General features: G+C 36.2%; 1 protein-coding gene across 7 annotated transcripts in view; it reads left to right on the top strand.

The window, feature by feature from the left end:
• The window catches only part of LEPR (leptin receptor), a 99,498-nt gene extending 89,867 nt beyond the window's left edge, over positions 1 to 9,631 (top strand). For 4 of the 7 annotated variants that reach the window (XM_032303174.1, XM_032303173.1, XM_032303175.1 and 1 more), the window contains one exon: positions 6,417 to 9,629. In XM_032303174.1, coding sequence (XP_032159065.1) covers positions 6,417 to 7,244 — 828 coding nt within the window. In that variant the 3' untranslated portion in view covers positions 7,245 to 9,629. Of the gene's footprint in view, positions 1 to 3,358; positions 5,637 to 6,416 lie in introns of those variants that run through there. The other 3 variants (XM_032303176.1, XM_032303170.1, XM_032303177.1) reach the window with 3 other exon arrangements.
• Positions 9,632 to 18,046: the final 8,415 nt, after the last annotated feature.

Here is an 18,046-nt window from a genome sequence, read left to right as displayed (position 1 = left end):
TCCGGATTTTCCTTAACCAGTTTCTAGTGACTGCTGCTTCCTAATTTTTTTTTCCTTCTTCTTTCTTGATGAACTACATCCTTACATAACCTCCTCAGAAAGGTTTTGTGTGAGGTCAGAGTCTCTGCATGCCTGAAATTCTTCTTATGGTGCCTTCATTGATTGCTGGTTTGGTGGAATGTCAGTTTCTGGGTTGGACAAGTCTTTCCAGTTGAACTTTGAAACGATTTCTGCCTCATCACCTAGCACCAGTTTTGCTTCCAAGAAGCCAGATGCCATTCTGATTTTTGTTCCTTACTGGTTGCTTACAATTTTCTTGCATTTAAGATATTCTCTCCATTTTAAAGAAGTATTTGTTTATTTATTTATTTATTTATTTGAGTGAGAGAGAGAGAAAGCGCATGAGCAGCGGGGAGGGACAGTGGGAGAAGGGAGAAGCAGACTTCCCGCTGAGCAAGGAGCCCAGTGTCAGACTGATCCCAGGACCCCAGGTCATGACCTGAGCTGAAGGCAGACACTTAACCAACTGAGCCACCCAGGCATCCACCAAATATTCTCCCCCTTTTCAATGTTCTAAAATTTCAGTGGTGGGTCTAGAGGATGTTCTTTTTCATTTAACTCGGTCACCATTTGAAGACAATTTCAATTCCATGACTCTGATCACATCCAAGAAATTATGTTATTTCTTTTCTGATTTCCTCTCCTCCTGTTTCTTTTGTTCTCTATTTCTAGAATTTGTGTCGGTTAGATGTTAAACCCTCAGCATGGTCTTCTGTATGTCTTATCTCTATGTTCTTTTTTGTTTTTTGTTTTATATTTGAGACTTCGCCATATTATATTTTAATGCTTCTGTTACACTTTAATTTACTGATATATTTGTAAATTTGCTAGGTTTTTTTTCCCCAGAATATTTCGTTCTGGCTTTATGCATACAACATTTTCTTAAATCTTACCAGAAATACGAATTAAAGGATCATAATTTTAAAAATTCTCTTTTTTCTTATTCTCTGAGTTTTCTTTGTACTAGAATTATGTTTTCTTTTTGTTTATCTTGGCTTTTCTTTTCTTTTATCTCCGACTTTCCCCAAATATCTAGTAATTCTTTGTTTTCCTTTAATGTTTTAGAATAAAACAGTAGGTGAGCTGACTGGGAGCCCAGTGCCTATAGGCAGGAATTATTGCTTGGTTGTATAGATAGGGCTCTGGCTAGATGAGGAAAAATGTACTCACAGGCACTAATAACTTCATAGCTGCTTGGTATCTCCCAGGATAGGTCCTTAGTTGATTTTGAAAACAAAACCTCAATTTGGGTGTGGAAGGTAGTTCTAATATGAAGGATTTTCTGTGTATAGCAGAGTAATGGAAGAGCTCCATTTCTGGTTTTCAGTCTCAGGTCTCATATCTTCCTGTGTTCTCACCTACCGTTTCTTCCCACACCATGTCTGCTGTATTCAGCTGTGCAAACAAGCTTTCTCTTCAGCCACAGCCCACTCTAGAAGTACTTTGGTCCGTAGCTTCCTTTGCTAATCCTCTTTGGTTTACATTCTTCCAATTGTTTTCCATCTCCTAGACATGCATTCAGAATCTTTTTTCTTTTCTTTTTTTTTTTTTTTTTTAAGATTTTATGTATTTATTTGACAGAGAGAGAGACAGCAAGAGTAGGAACACAAGCAGGGGGAGTAGGAGAGGGAAAAGCAGGCTTCCTGCAGAGCATGGAGTCCGATGGGGGACTTGATCCGAGGACCCTGGGATCATGACCTGAGCTGAAGGCAGATGCCTAACGACTGAGCCACCCCAGTATTCAGAATCTTATTCCCTCTTGCCTTCTCAGGTCATCTTCTGTGTTGTGGGTGCGCATTTGTTACTTGTGTACTTTCATTCTAATAGAGTCTCTTCAGAGATGAGAGCAACATGTTCAACCTGCCATCTTGAACCAGAATACCCCTCTACACCCGTCCTCTTGATACATTAAAACTCAGAATCATAAAAAAAAAAGAAAAGAAAAATAAATATAGAAATCAGAATTTTTTTTTAAAAAAGGGCTGAATTCTTGTAGGAAAATGTAGTGATGCAATAGACTTCTTTTTCTTCTAATTCAAATTTCACGGTGTTTAAAACCCTGCCACCAATTTGGTTTTTTACTTTTTTCTTTAGTATTTTTGCTTAATCTGTTATTTTCTTCCTCTAAGTCTAAATCATCTGTAATTTTTTTGGATGGTGGGGGGGGTGGTCTAACCCTGCTTCTTTGTTTTCTATGTCCATGTCCATTTTCACAAGAGCACACTCCAGTTAATAACCTACCTTAGGAGTGTGAAAGCTAAAACCAAATGGATTTTTGCCATGTGATTCAAAGACTGTCCATGATTCCACAGTCTTCTCTATGCCTCCAAAGCAGCTCAGCAACCTGCAGGTTCCAAGAACACCTGTCTCACAGATCTGGGGCAGAACACCGCTGAAAATGCTTGAATGGTCTTGCAGAAGTGGGTAGAATTGGTGCAGTTTTGAGTGGGAAGTTCTCTTTAGAAGTGCATTATTGGGCTTTCCAGTGTGTATCTCACTCCCCTAAATTAGGACTTCCGTTTTGTTTATTTTTGTATTAATATTTATGATATGCCCGTGGGTTCTTAAGAAACAGAAGAGAGTATTAGCTGAAATCTGTCACAGCAGTACTAAAAGCAAAACCAAGAACATGTTTTCCTGCCAGTTTGCATTTAGGATGTTTTTTCATCCTTCCATGGTTTTATAGAAAGATGGTTGGGCTGGAAAAAATTAAAGAACTAAGTCCAGGTCCTCACTCTGCTCTAATTAGCTCTGCAACCCTAAGCCCCACTTGCTTTGTTTTTAAAAAACGGAAGCACATGGACCAGATGGTTTCTTAGATTTTTTTTTCTAGATTAGAAAAATCCTAGTAATGATCTGTCATTGTCTTCTTCACTGTTTTAGCTCTTCTCTCTCTTAATTTTTAAATGTTTGCTTTTACTGTTCTACTCTTTTACTCTTTCTCGTTTCAGTACTTCTCTCCAATACTTCTGTTGCTCCCAATATCCTCCTTTTTATTTTTCCAGCTCTTTGGGTTTTTTTCTCCTTATTCTGTTATTCTTCTATAGTTTTTCCTTGTCTAGGGTCACCAAGACTATTCCTAGAGCATGATGTTAAGGCGTGCTTTACAAAAATAGAAGAGACAACCTCAATTCAAAAGTTTACTCTTCTCTAAAAAGATGTATTAGTCTAGTGTAACAGAAGAATTCATAGTCCAGAAGCCATGCCTGACAGAAAATGTTTTTGAAATCTTTCATCTTTTGCTTTGTGAGTGATTTTTTATTTTGCTTTCTTATTTTGTTTTATTTTATCTAAACAGAGAACGGACATTCTTTGAAGTCTAATCATGATCACTACAGATGAATCCATTGTACCACCTTCCCAACATTCTGTAGAGTATTAGAAGATTTTTACATTTTGAAGAAGGGGAGACAAATCTAAAAAATATTTGGTTGAACTATTCTGAACTAAAGTATGGTGGATGATGTTGATATAGAACTTTAAATAGAAGGGTAAATTTGGGGTCAAGAGATAGGACTGAGTCCAATTCAGTTTGAATGTATGATTACATTTTGGGTCACTTAAAGTTTAAAAAGTAATATTCATGGTATCTGGCTTTTGATTTATCATTTGTGTGGTCATAAAACATTAAAAGCTATGACTGTTCTAACCACATATCTATTCAATATCAGGCAGGTAGTAGGCAATGCCGTAACTAGGTGAAAACTGTAGCTTCTGACACATAACTTTGCAAACACAGTGAATCTAATTACAAGATAAAGTGAAACTATCTAGTTTATATTTTTATGTCCCAAATTTTCCATTTTATATTTTATAGACACCTGAGCTTATAAACGGACCCATGTGTGTGTTCTTTCAACTGTCTTGTAGTTTTTATGTCTGTCTAATTTGGGTCAATCTGGAAATTCCCATCTTCAGTAGTCTTGCAAATGACTTAGGCACTAACTTTGATTTCAGTTCAGGGAAAGCCAGAAGTTAGGGTGTGTGCTGGTCAGAGGCCAGTGGAAGTTACAGTTCATATCAGGATGACCTGACATATCCAGGTCAGACTGACCAGATGAGAAAACACATCAGTCTCCAATTCAGCCTCTTTGTGAAATTCTTGCCTACATTCATTTTATTTATACCGAACCACCCAAAGCTTCTGGCAGGCAGAGAGGTACACAGAGATGCAAAAAGGGAGCTTTTACAAATAGTTCATGGCAAAGACAGGGCTCTTCTTCCTGAAAAAATGCCCTTGTTATTTCTACGATATCAGCATACTAAGTGTGTTATGTTGCTCACATTCAAAATGAGCCAAACCTTCTGTTTGATAAACCTAAATAATATTCAAATTTAGGAAATATATTGATCCCTTACATTTAGATTTCATTCATAGTTTTATTTGGCTTTGAAAACAACACTAAAAATATGGAAGAATGGGTCCTTTTTCCCCCTTCATTGACTTTTAATTGATATTGCTGGAATGTAAAATCTAAGTGTGAGATTATGAAAGGATATTCTTTCATTCCTACCAGCTGACTACATATTTAATATGTTCCCAGACCATTCTAAACTCTTGAAAAATTAGATGCATATAGTGATTGAAATAATTTTTTAATGAACATACTTTTAATATAGGTTTATGACCCATTGATAAAATATACATCAATAATATATGAGTATGTGACTTCTTATTAATTATTAGTGAAATCTTTCATCAGAATGCATTTGAAGACACGGACATTATTCAGTATCAGTAGTTAGATACTGATTATAAAGTTTTAGAGAGCATGTAGTATGCCAAAGACATCATCTGAGGAGCACATGTGAGTTTGTGTGCTATTAGCTATTGGTGTGTATTTTTTCTTTTCATATTGACAGCATGTAGTGCCTTTATTTGGTGATCTTAATTTCTAGGTTCATTTGAATTTTAAGTAATTCAAGACATATATAGTAGTAAGTTTAGGAAAAAGCAAAATGAGCAAGTAAATGTTTGAAGGAAATCATAAATCTAATGATAGATTTAAATCAGAAAGAGGAAAGGCATAGGGAGTTTTCATACATTATGTTCATAGAATAACAGAAGAGGTTGTGTTAATATGGTGTCTGTCATTATGCAGTATTTTAATATCTATATAAGTCTATTCCATTTTTATTATATTTAGTGTTTGGTATATTTATTCTTTTATAGTTATAATCACCAATATGTTTCCTTTAAGACTTTAAAACTATGCTAATGAATTATGCTTTTATATGGAGTATATTTGCCATTATGAAGAACAGTTGGGGAAATTATTATTTTAGGCAATAAATTTGAATTCATTCTAGTGGTTTAAAAATTGTAAAATTCAGAAGTTCAACCGTATGTACATGTCTTATGAATTGAACCACATTTTCAGTAGCTCTTCATTTAGTTGCATTAATTTTTCAGTCTGATGTGTCCATGGTATTCCTTATTTTGCATTTATTTTTTTCAATATGTTTACATTGTATGAGTTGAGCTTCTTATACACAGATTCTTTATTTGTGGCTGCATGGCGGGAATTTTTGTTGTGATGTAACCAGCATTCTTATAAAAGATACGATGTGCATTTGTTTTGCGTCTTTGTCTTCATTCCACATGTCCCATAGTACGTGTTTTCATTTGAAGCTATTTAAAAGGAATAGTAATTTAAGAGTCTGTGAGCATATCTTTCACCATCACTGTTTTCAACAAATTGGTATTAGTTCTTCTTTTCTGGAAGTCTTAAACAGATTTTCAGTATGATGTAAGGCAGATAAGTCCTAACAGTCACAAAGAGTTTACCCTCATACCATATCTTATGTCATGGAGTAGTTATTTTAACTGTCTTTGGACTAGTTGGTTTGCTCATTCGACTTTATTTCAATTCCTTTTTTTTGTTTTATTGGAGGTTTGAATTTTCAGTTTGTGGAAATCTAATTTGCTGTAAAATATTAGGAATTCTTCAGAATGCAGCCCTTTTTAATTACAATAACCAATCTTTGTTGAGAGCTAAGCACTTTCAGACATTCTATAATTTATTCCTCACCACAATGCCAGGAAGTAAATACTGAAAGTATTTTTACAGATGAAGAGACTAAAAGGCAAAGAGGTTAATGTACTTGTCCATGGTCATAGAAGGGCTCAGACCAAAGTCTGTCTCATCCCACTTTTAAACCATCTTCTGCTGACTCTCTGTGATTTTTTTGACATATTCATTTTCAGTCCAAAAAGAAAACAAAACCCAGTTGATTTGTGGTTGACTTATGTCCTTTGGTAGTAACCTTTCACACTCTCATATCTGCAATGATGTCATAATGAAGCAAAAAGAAATTTAATACAATTGAGCATTAAAATGTGTCTTTTCTTTTAGCCAGAAACATTTGAGCATCTTTTTATCAAGCATACAGAATCAGTGATATTTGGTCCTCTTCTTTTGGAGCCTGAAACCATTTCAGAAGATATCAGTGTTGACACATCATGGAAGAATAAAGATGAGATGGTACCAACCACTGTGGTCTCTGTACTTTTGACAACTCCGGATCTTGAAAAGGGCTCTGTTTGTATCCGTGACCAGCACAGCAGTGCTAACTTCTCTGAGCTGGAGAGCATCGTGATAGCCCGTGAGGATGAAAGCAGGAGGCAGCCCTCTGTTAGATATGCCACCCTCCTCGGCAGCTCTAAATCAAGTGAAATTGATGAAGAGCAAGGGCTTATAAACAGCTCAGTCAGCAAATGCTTCTCTAGCAAAGGTTCCCAACCAAAGGGTTCTTTTTCCAACAGCTCATGGGAGATAGAAACCCAGGCATTTTTTATATTATCAGATCAGCATCCCAATATAATTTCACCACACCTTCCATTCTCAGAAGGATTGGACGAACTTTTGAAACTCGAGGGAAATTTCCCTGAAGAAAATAATGGTGAAAGGTCTGTCTATTATTTAGGGGTCACCTCAATCAAAAAAAGGGAGACTGGTGTGTTTTTGACTGACCAGTCCCAAGTGTTGTGTCCGTTCCCAGCCCACTGTTTATTCACTGACATCAGAATCCTCCAGGACAGTTGTTCACACCTTGTAGAAAATAGCTTCAATTTAGAAACTTCTGGTCAGAAGACTTTTGTATCTTACATGCCTCAGTTTCAGATTTGTTCCACTCAGACTCAGAAAATAATGGAAAACAAAATGTGTGACCTAACTGTCTAATTTCATTCGAGAAGCATCTCAGATTTATGTTAGAATGAATCATGTGAAGTGTAATATATTTCGCTGTGGTTGTGGCTATGGGAGAGGAAAGAAAACTGTCAAAATTGGAAATGATTGTCCCCAAATCAGTGGTATCTGTCCTCATTCAGTAAGGCAGACAAAAAGTGTGAGACACCCTTCAAGAGCCTGGCAATGTAGACTGACTCTTCTAATTCCATTAACAAGCTACACTGGGAAGGTTTCCAAAGGTTTCCAAGCCCAACAGATAGCACATTTGGGAACAGGAGACCTGTGTAGAAAGAGCTAATCTTCTCAGTTATACCTAAGTTTGAAAGAAGACTTCAAAACTGATAGTTGTGAGATGTAACTTGCTTCAAGGGTGTCGTTGTTTTACCTTTTTACCTTGAGTTGTCTTTGCTTTCTACTGATTCGTGTGCACACTCATTTGTACCTAAGAGGCATCCTCATACATTTTTAAAGTACGTGATGTATTTGTATTTTGTGCTACTTGACTGTGTGATTTTAAGATTTTGCAGTTTAACAAACTTGTCTTGAGAACTTATTCTGTGGTAGGTACTCCATTAAATGTTGCAGATAAATAGAAGATTTAGCTCTGGCCTAGGGGATATACTTCTGAAGACTGACAAGTAAGCCAATCTTTATGTGTCAAATCTAAGATATGTACCATTGAATGAAACTATCTATTAGAATGGCAGTACCCACAATTAATATTTTGATGACAACAAAAGCACTTTTGAAGACATAATGTCTGTCTCAACTCTTCTCTATAAAAGATGTCGCAATGGTCACTTTCGGATTCAGTTTGATTGCCACATGTTACTGTATCTCACTCCAGAATCACTGTCTTCCCTGATTCCCATTTGCTTGTGTGCTATTTTTTTTTTCTAACTTACAGAGCAGTCTCTCTCATATAATCAACCACTGTATTAAATCTTTTCTGTACTTTAACTCAGCTAATTATTAAAGTAATCATATGGGACATGTTCCCCTATAACACCCATTTTAAAGATTAGAAGATTAAGTAATTTCCCCAAGGTCACAGAGTTAGTGGGTGATGGAACCAGGATTCAGATTTAAATCCAGATCTTTTAATGCTAGGGACTGTGTTTGAAACCTACACCTTACTTTGCCATTCATTAAAATAATGGGTTGTAATCAAGTAAAATTTATTAAATGGAAATAGAACGTGGGATGAAAATCAAGTGAGAATTACACAGATGTTGTTTTTGCCCTTAAAGACTTTAATATTTATTGTTGGTTTCAGTTTCTAGTATGGCAACAAAACTCAAAGCATATTGAGCAACAAACTAAATTAAGAAACCTGCAGAGATCGATGTTGAATGGCAATAATTAAGAATGTCAAGATGATCGGTATGATCAAAACAAATACTTCAGTCCTTGCAAATATGCCTCTTGGTTGTTAAACATCCCCAGTTTCATACTTAGCCTGAGAGAGGATCCTGCTGATTTTACTGTTACCCAAAAGAAAATCCTGCTCTCTATTGCTATGCTAGTTGAGGCTCTATGAATTGAACAGTTCTAGACAATGACAAAGTTCTCAGACCCCAACCAACAGGTGTTTTTTCACACTTCATGATCATTTGCCAGTTAGAAACCAATAAAGCTGTTTCCTATCTTAGGCATCATTGAGCTAGCTTGGGATCTCATACTTCGGTAATGATTCTCACCAGAGAAAGGTAGAAGGCTCCTATCAACTCACTGAATAATTAGTATGGAATGAAAGCCTCAGTTCCGTACAAAGATAAATTGAAAGAATATTTTTCTTCACTGATGTTTTAAGTAGTCCAGAAACAGAGGAAATTATTGCATGTATGGAAGCTCTGGTAAAATTGGCCATTATTTCGAATGCTGCTTATAGAATATAGACATTTAATTGAGGGTACCATATAGGAAAGACAGAAAAATTACATTTTGCTCCAGTCTGCACGTGGTTAGAGATTAAACACTGGGCATGTCCACTGAGACACAACATTTTCTTGTGGTCTGGGACCTGTAACTGTGAGGAAGAGAAAATGATAGAGATTCCGATCAGCCCAAGATTTCACCATGCTATACGTACGCTGTAGTGAATTCAGAAGTCCCAGGACCACTATTGTGCTATAGGTCTGTGTGAAAAGAATTAAGTAACAACACATTAAGTTGAGAGCATGACCAGCATCCTGGCATAGCTTGATTTCTTAAAAACAAGTGAAAACATCTCAAATATCAATATGCCAAGGGAGTTTCTTTCACGGAGAAAGCTAAAGCGTACAGTTTGGCCTACTGGTATGTATAGATTTAGTTCTTTTCTATAGTCAATGTGTTAGGGCTCTGATTTTCACTTTTGAAAGTTTGTTTCACTCTATGTATTATTATATATTATTATATAATATATATAATATATATTAATATATTATATATAATATAATATATAATTATATATATTAATATATATTTTGGGGTCTTTGTGAAAGTTATCTGTTATTAAATAGCGGGTTTTCATTAAAATTTAGAATTTTTATACTACAGGAGGTCCAGGTATTCTACATTTCTTCCCAAAGATTCCTTTAAAAAAATGTTAGGGGAGAGAAGAGCTGAAATATGGTTTTGGACTTCAACATTTGGGAAAAATCTGGAATTTTGAGTATTTCACTAAAGGCCTTGAACCGAAAGACAAGTTACTAGTCAGTCTCTCTAAACCTGAACTTAATGAAAAGAAACTCAGAAGTTACTAATTCGAGCTAGGGCTACAAGTTTCAACAGATTGTCTGAAGGTAAATCATTTGTCAGGGTTAATGAGATGATATGTCTCCTAGGTTAAACCCCCAAGAACAAAGAGGAAGAAATCAAATCAAGGTGCACTTACCAGCAGTAACAGCCAAGCCTCCTCTTGGAGACCCGGGTTCCCATTTGGAGATGAACTACATTTGAATAAGAGAAATGGGAACAGATAGTCTTCTATTTTTTTTTAAAATATTTTATTTATTTATTTGACAGAGAGAGATCACAGTAGGCAGAGAGGCAGGCAGAGAGAGAGGAGGAAGCAGGCTCCCCGCTGAGCAGAGAGCCTGATGTGGGGCTTGATCCCAGGACCCTGGGATCATGACCGAGCTGAAGGCAGAGGCTTAAACCACTGATCCACCCAGGCGCCCCCTTCTATTTTTTTTTTTTAATTTATTTTTTATTTATTTTCAGCATAACAGTATTCATTCTTTTTGCACCACACCCAATGCTCCATGCAATCTGTGCCCTCTCTAATACCCACCACCTGGAACTAGAGCGTATCATGCTTAGCGAAATAAGTCAAGCAGAGATTCACAGCCCCCTTCTATTTTTTAACCTAGTCTCAAGTAGTAAGAAGACCAGTGGGTGATCCTGGACCTACAATAAGGCTTGATGACGCAGAGCCATGAGCTGCTACCTTCTCTCATCCCTTTCCAATAAAGCCAACTCCCTCTTTCCAAACACCAAACATATGGTCACATTCCCTTAGGATTATTCATCTTGACGCCTCAAAAGCCGAGAGAAGATAAACTTCCTCCACAGATTGATACCAGATTCCAAAGCCACTTTGGTTGGCACAGGATCCAAGCTAGGCCATTGAGAGCTGTGCCCACGGGGCTCACATGGGGTTGGACAATATGCTGAATGGATCAGGCCATGCTGCAGCCATATGTCACCTAGACGCGATGAAAGAGACCCCCTTCCAAATTCTTTCCTGTAGTTTCTAAAAGACATTTGCTCCACTTTTAAGGGTCATCTTGATAGTTACAGATTTTGCCAAACTACTTTTTATTGAAAAAACACGTTCTCAAATTTAAAACACAAGATGAAAAGAGTCCACTCTACTAGGATGAATAGAAGCTGCATTTGAAGGTTACCCAAAAAATGTGAAGAAACATTTACAAAAGGAAACTAGAGAAGTCACTAGTTTTATTTTTTCTTGAACAACTAATTTAAAATGGTGAAGCATTCCCGCACTGAATCACAGGGGAGCAGCTGAGAATACAAAGGTCTGGATTAGAACTGAGATGTTTTCCCATGTATTTGTATGAGCATCAAGAAATGGTTTTCATGGGCTCTTATACTGAACACATTATGTTTATACAAAGTCTGTCACTCAGTTTTTATTTTGGAAAGCTGCTGAAGATATCTATTTTTCAAAATTTTACTTAAGATGTTTGAAATTGAATTCAATTTTGTGAGGATCTTTGACAGGATATTTTAAATAGTGTTCATTCAAAACCCTTAGAACTGAGAAGAATTTGGGAAATTATCCAATTTTGTAGTGAAATACCTAGATTGCAGATACTGTACTTTTAAAACTTGTCATTAAGTATTTGACATTCAGTGAACATTTTCTCTTTGGTCACAATTGGTACATTAATAAATGTTATAAACACAAGTGTTTAGTGAGATATGATCACCAATTATTTTATAAAATGTAATTATTCTAATTCTCCTTTATGTCCCTAAAGTCACGAAGAAGGAAAGTAAATTATGACTGAATATTTTCATTTTTATCATCACAGATCATGAGTAATGTCAGAATTTTGAGATATCAAATGTTCAAATAGAGTTATTATGAGTTTAAGTTATTTTAGAATTGTCTTATTATTATATGATTACTTTCAGCAAAGTTTTGAAAATACAAAGAAGTAATCGCTGTAGTTTAGTTAATATAAAATTTTTATACATTGATAGCCTTTATATCTTCAAAATACTTATATAATGCCTTTCCTTTGAAAGGGGTTTGAAAGCATTTTAGATGCAAGTATCTCCCTTTACTGTTACTGTCTTGGGCATCTACTCAATGCATCACTTCATACCAAATTTTTCTGGCATTATAGCCATTTGTGATGAAAAATTACTCATTTTAAACATCAGGAGCTCTTTAGTTTGGTTCTTTACTTCCTTAAGAAATCTTGATTTAGTGATCTGTGAACATTTGTTTCGTCATTTAGGTTTCCAGCAATTTGAGTTTTTAACCCCTTTTTGGGCTAGTATTCAGACACTTTCACTCTCTTGCTTTCTAATTTTAAAATGTAAATGAACAAATACAGGAAAAATTTCCAACAGTACAGAGAAATATAAGATAAAAGGTCTAAATATCTTTCCCTACCCAGCCCCCAGTTCCTATTCCCCAGAATAACCTGTTAGTATGATATCACAGAACTTTTAAAAAATTTGTATTGTTGGGATTGTATTCCACCTGCTGTCATAAAAATATCCTTTTCCCTTAATAAATCATATTTCCATATAAACCCATATATACCTATTTCTTTTTTTGTAATGGTTTCACAGTGTCCCATTGTATCAAAGTACAATGATTTATTTTAACAGTTTACAGTTGGTGAACATTTAAGTTGTTTCCAATCTTTTACTATAACAGGCAATACTGAAGTGAACATTCTTGTACATAATTGTCTTGGCATATTTTGCAAATCTACTTGTCAGGAATCTTGGTTACAAGTGTAAGAAATCAACTCAAATTGAAGTATCTTTTCGATATTCTAATTTCATCTTGATGAATGAAGTTGAACCTATTTTCATGTCTATAAGCCGTTTGTTTTTCTGTGCTTTCATATGTGCTGAATTCTCTTGGGTTATAATTTTAATAATTTCTTATAATTCTTTTTTTACATACGTGATCTTGGTTTTTCTTAATTGAGATGTAACTTATATGCTGTAAAAATACACAAGCCTTGAGTGTATAGCTTAATGAATTTTTACACATTTCCCCCTGAGTGTTTATCCAGGAGTAAAATTGCTGAATGCAGGCTAGGTTCTTTTAGCTTTAATTTAGCTTTAGCTTTAATTTAGCTTTAATAGATACTGCCAAATAATGGTTGAACTGATTTACACTGCAATCAGTAATGCAGAAGAGTTCTGCTGCTTCAACACTGATATTGTCAGCTTTCTGAATTTTAGCCATTCTTATGGTGGAATGGTTTTTTGTGGTTTCGGTTTGCACCTCTGTAACATGTAATGATTTTGAGTCACATTTAATTCTTCTCCTGCCATTTTTGCTGTTTTGTCATAGATCTTATTTCTATGTATTTCATAAACATCTAAAGTGTTGTTATATTGTTGCCTTAAGCAGTAAATAGTCTTTAAAATTTGCCCTTTGTAGTGTAGTCTGTTCCTTCCTGCATCTGTGTGTGCTTCCATCTGGGATAATTTCCCTTCATCCTAAAGAAATCTCTTATCCTGCAGATCAACCATGACTTCCTTAATAACTATTTTTTTTTTCTGATATTTTGTGCTGTCATTTGGGGGTTCATATTTTTAACTTATTTGGAATTAATTTTGCTGTAAAGAGTGATATAATGATCTAGCTTTTATTTTTTCCAAGGGTCTAATCTGTTATCCCAACACAATTTGATTCTGGGAGAACAATCCTTTTTCTCAGCCACATAAAATGTCACGTTTATCATTAATTAATTCCCAAGTATATTTGCGTTTATTTCTGGGCTCTCTATTCTTTTGCATTAATTGCTCAGTCTATTTTACTAAGTTTATTAATTACCACCATCTACCCGATATGTTTTAATATCTGGAGGGCTGGATTCCTCAGCCCTGCTCATTATGCTTCATTGCTATTCTTTCCAGAACAATTTTAGTATCATTAAGTTTTATAAACAATAATTCTGTTGGTATTTCAATTGTAGTTAATATGAAAGTATTGTAGCAAAGATAAAAGTACTGAAAAATGTTATCAAAACAGTATTTTGTTGCCCAGTGTTGCCTATAAATTAAAAAATTTGGGGAAGGAACTGTTACTTGTGTCTTCCTAAACGAGACAAATAATTCATATCATATCTGCAATATTAAATTCTTCCCAGAATCCACCTTTGACCCTATGGAATAGAAGTGTGGTAGGTGCTCTAAACTTCATGCTTTCAATGTGGGGTTATAAGTAGCATGATTATCCATCCCACTGTGCCTGTCCAAATCTTTCTTTAGGTATATATAATGATCCCTTTCATTCTTGTAAGTGCCCTAGTTTTGACAAACAAAATACATGGTTATCATATAAAAGACTAGCCCTCTGACAGTGATTGTTGCTTTTATCTCTTTAACGTACCAGTGGTTATCAAATTTGTTCAAGTATAGGGTGTTTGGAAATCATGGTGAATTTTAAAGACCATGAAAGTACTGCTTTAATTCTCCCATTGTAACACCTGAAAACAACTATCTAGTAGCAAATAGCATTATTTGTATATACGTGTCTCTTTCTCAAAAGTAACATAAAAGCTTTCTCTATCCAGCAATAAGGTATACTAGAAGTTCTGAGAAATCTCTCTCAGTATAGCATATCTAAAAATTGGTAGGTTAAAAAAATCATCTTAATCTATGGCTACATTGAAGGAAAAAGAAGGAAATTCCAAATAGCTTTGGAATCACCTGATCTCCATGACCAATAGCCTAGTTTTGAAAGGGAAATATGATGGAAGAAAAAGAGTGGGGAGACCTCACAATGAGGACCTCAGAAGTGAACAAGAAAATCAGCCCAGCAGAGGAAGATGTTGGAGATTATGTTCCTATCTCAGCCACTGCTCTGGACTGAATTGAAAAAAGGTGGGGGGCAGAAAAAGCCACCTACTCTCAGGTTTGTATCCACTCAGATTTCTATCCTCAGATTTTCATTCATATGGATTTGGGGCCCGAATTTATACCACTTGTGTGATGCAGAAAAACACGAACAGAATATTCACTTTCAGGAGCCCCAGATTGGCTGAGCCTTTAAGGTCCACCCCAGAAGCAGATACAAATGGTCTCTGGGGGACTCCACCTTCAGCCTAGACCCAGAAGACCTCAGAGTTCCAAGGAACGTATGGTTATTGAGAAAGTCACTTACACAAGGACACAGATGCCATTAGTGAGAGTCAGCAGGAACAACAGATGACAGTAGTATCAGAACCACAGAGCATGGAAAACCAAGCCAATATTCTGAGGAAGGTGGAGGAGGAAAATGGAAAACTTTGGTCCTTAAAGACAATATTGAGCAGCATATCAAAATTTGTGAAATGCAGTTAAGGTACTTAGTCTGTAATATACACAATAATGTGGGTGAATCTCAGCACAATTGTGCTGAGTGAAACCAACCAGACCGAAAAAAAAAGAAAAAGAGAGAGAGAGAGAAAGAAAAGAAAAAGAGTATGTGCCAAATGATTTTATTTATTTAAAATTCTGAGAAATTTGGGGCTCCTGGGTGGCTCAGTGGGTTAAAGCCTCTGCCTTCGGCCTGGGTCATGATCTCAGGGTCCTGGGATTGAGCCCCATGTCCGGCTCTCTGCTCTGTGGGGAGCCTGCTTCCTCCCCTCTCTCTGCCTGCCTCTCTGCCTACTTGTGATCTCTCTCTCTGTCAAATAAATAAATAAAATCTTAAAAAAATAAAATTCTAGGAAATTCAAAGTAACTTGCGGTTCTAGAAAGTGGGTCGCAGGTTGCCTGGGGTCGGGAGGGGTAAAAGGAGGGATTGCCGAGGAGCACACTTAAGTCTAAGTTTTCTTACCCATATAAACGTGGAGAAGATGTATACCACCCCTGGAGGGAGATGATACCAGTCCAGGAGGGAGATGATACCACCTCCAGGAGGGAGATGTATACTACTTGCAGGAGGGTGGGGATACCACTTGCAGGAGGGAGATGATACCACTCCCGGAAAGGAGATGTAAGGCCTAGCCACACCTCCTCTGTTTTCTCTTCTCCCATCTGACTAGGGGAATCCAGGATAACCAACTCCCTAAAATTTAGGAAGAAGTAAGGGCCTAGAGGATAATGGAGCAGCACATTAAATCCTGAATGGTCAAATGAAGTGAGTTGAGTGTGTCCCTTGAACTTTTCCCAGACTTATATGAGAAGAAGATACACTTGTCTCCTTTAAGACATCGAGTTATCATTGGCTGTTTTTGTTAGAGCAGCCTAGCTTTACCAAATAGTTACTGAATTTTAAAAGTTCAATAACATTTTTTAATTTGAGGAAATCTTTTTCATATGTGCTGGTCATTTTCATTATATTTGTTCAATGTTTATTTTTTTGAAATTTCAACATCTATTTTTTTTTAAAGACTGTATTTAAAGAAGTTGCTGTGGCTGATATCAAAGAGGTTACTGCCTATGTTCTCCTCTAGGATTCTGATGGATTCCTGTCTCACGTTGAGGTCTTTTATCCATTTTGAGTTTATCTTTGTGTACGATGTAAGAGAATGGTCGAGTTTCATTCTTCTACATATAGCTGCCCAGTTTTCCCAGCACCATTTATTGAAGAGACTGTCTTTTTTCCACTGTATATTTTTTCCTGCTTTGTTGATGATTATTTGACCATAGAGTTGAGGGTCCATATCTGGGCTCTCTTCTCTGTTCCACTGCTCTATGTGTCTGTTTTTATGCCAGTACCATGCTGTCTTGGTGATCACAGCTTGGTAGTAAAGCTTGAAATCAGGTAACGTGATGCCTCCAGTATTATTTTTGTTTTTCAACATTTCCTTAGTGATTCGGGGTCTCTTCTGATTCCATACAAATTTTTGGATTATTTGCTCCAGCTCTTTGAAAAATACCAGTGGAATTTTGATTGGAATGGCATTAAAAGTATAGATTGCTCTAGGCAGTATAGACATTTTAACAATCTTTATTCTTCTGATCCAAGAGTATGGAATGGTCTTCCGTCTTTTTGTATCTTCTTCAATTTCTTTCATGAGTGTTCTGTAGTTCCTCGAGTACAGTTCCTTTACCTCTTTGGTTAGGTTTATTCCTAGGTATCTTTTGGTTCTTGGTGCTATAGTAAATGGAATCGATTCTCTAATTTCCCTTTCTGTATTTTTATTAGTAGTATATAAGAAAGCCACTGTTTTCTGTACATTGACTTTGTATCCTGCCATGTTGCTGAATTGCTGTATGAGTTCTAGTAGTTTGGGGGTGGAGTCTTTTGGTTTTCCATATAAAGAATCATGTCATCTACCAAGAGAGAGAGTTTGACTTCATTGCCAATTTGGATACCTTTTATTTCTCTTTGTTGTCTGATTGCTATTGCTAGGACTTCTAATACTATGGGGTACCAGGTGGTGGGTATTAGGGAGGGCATGGATTGCATGGAGCACTGCGTGTGGTGCAAAAACAATGAATACTGTTACACTGAAAAGAAATTTAAAAAAATAAAGACTGTATTTATTTAAGAGAGAGCAAGAAGGAGCATGCACACTAGCAGAGGGAGGGGCAGAGGGAGAAGCAGACTCCCCGCTGAGCAGGGAGCCCAACAAGAGTCTTGATCCCAGGACCCTGAGATCATACCCTGAACAGAAAATATCCCCCTCAACATCTATTTCTAATGTAACTTTTTAGTAATCATCTTATATTCTGTACCAGATAATACCAATTTTTGAAGTCTCAGGTCTCCTGATTATTTCTGCTAGCTCTAACTCATAGTGACTTCTTTATTCTTATATATATTTTTTAAATTATGTGTTTTTAGATTATGGAATCAGTTGGCTGAACTTCATTTTTGGAAAATTTAAAAGATCCGAGTTAAGGGTGCTTTCTTTAGAGTGGATTTGCATATTCTTCTCTCTAGCACCAGAGGTCCAACCAATCTTCTAGAACTTCAATTTCTCAGCTTGTAGTTTCACCCACCATATTGTAAATACGAATTCGAATCCCAGTTCCATGTTCTCATGGGAAGAGTTATTAGAGCTACATATGTTTTTTTCCTTTACCCAGAAATGTAGGAGATATAGGACAAATTTTTACATTCGTTTCCCTGGACAGAAAGAGGGTTGGAG

The sequence above is a fragment of the Mustela erminea genome, chromosome 10 (assembly GCF_009829155.1).
Source record: "Mustela erminea isolate mMusErm1 chromosome 10, mMusErm1.Pri, whole genome shotgun sequence".
Taxonomy (NCBI): Eukaryota; Metazoa; Chordata; class Mammalia; order Carnivora; family Mustelidae; genus Mustela; species Mustela erminea.
The sequence above is the reverse complement of the archived record's forward strand: the minus strand, read 5'-3'. Positions and strand labels throughout refer to the sequence as shown.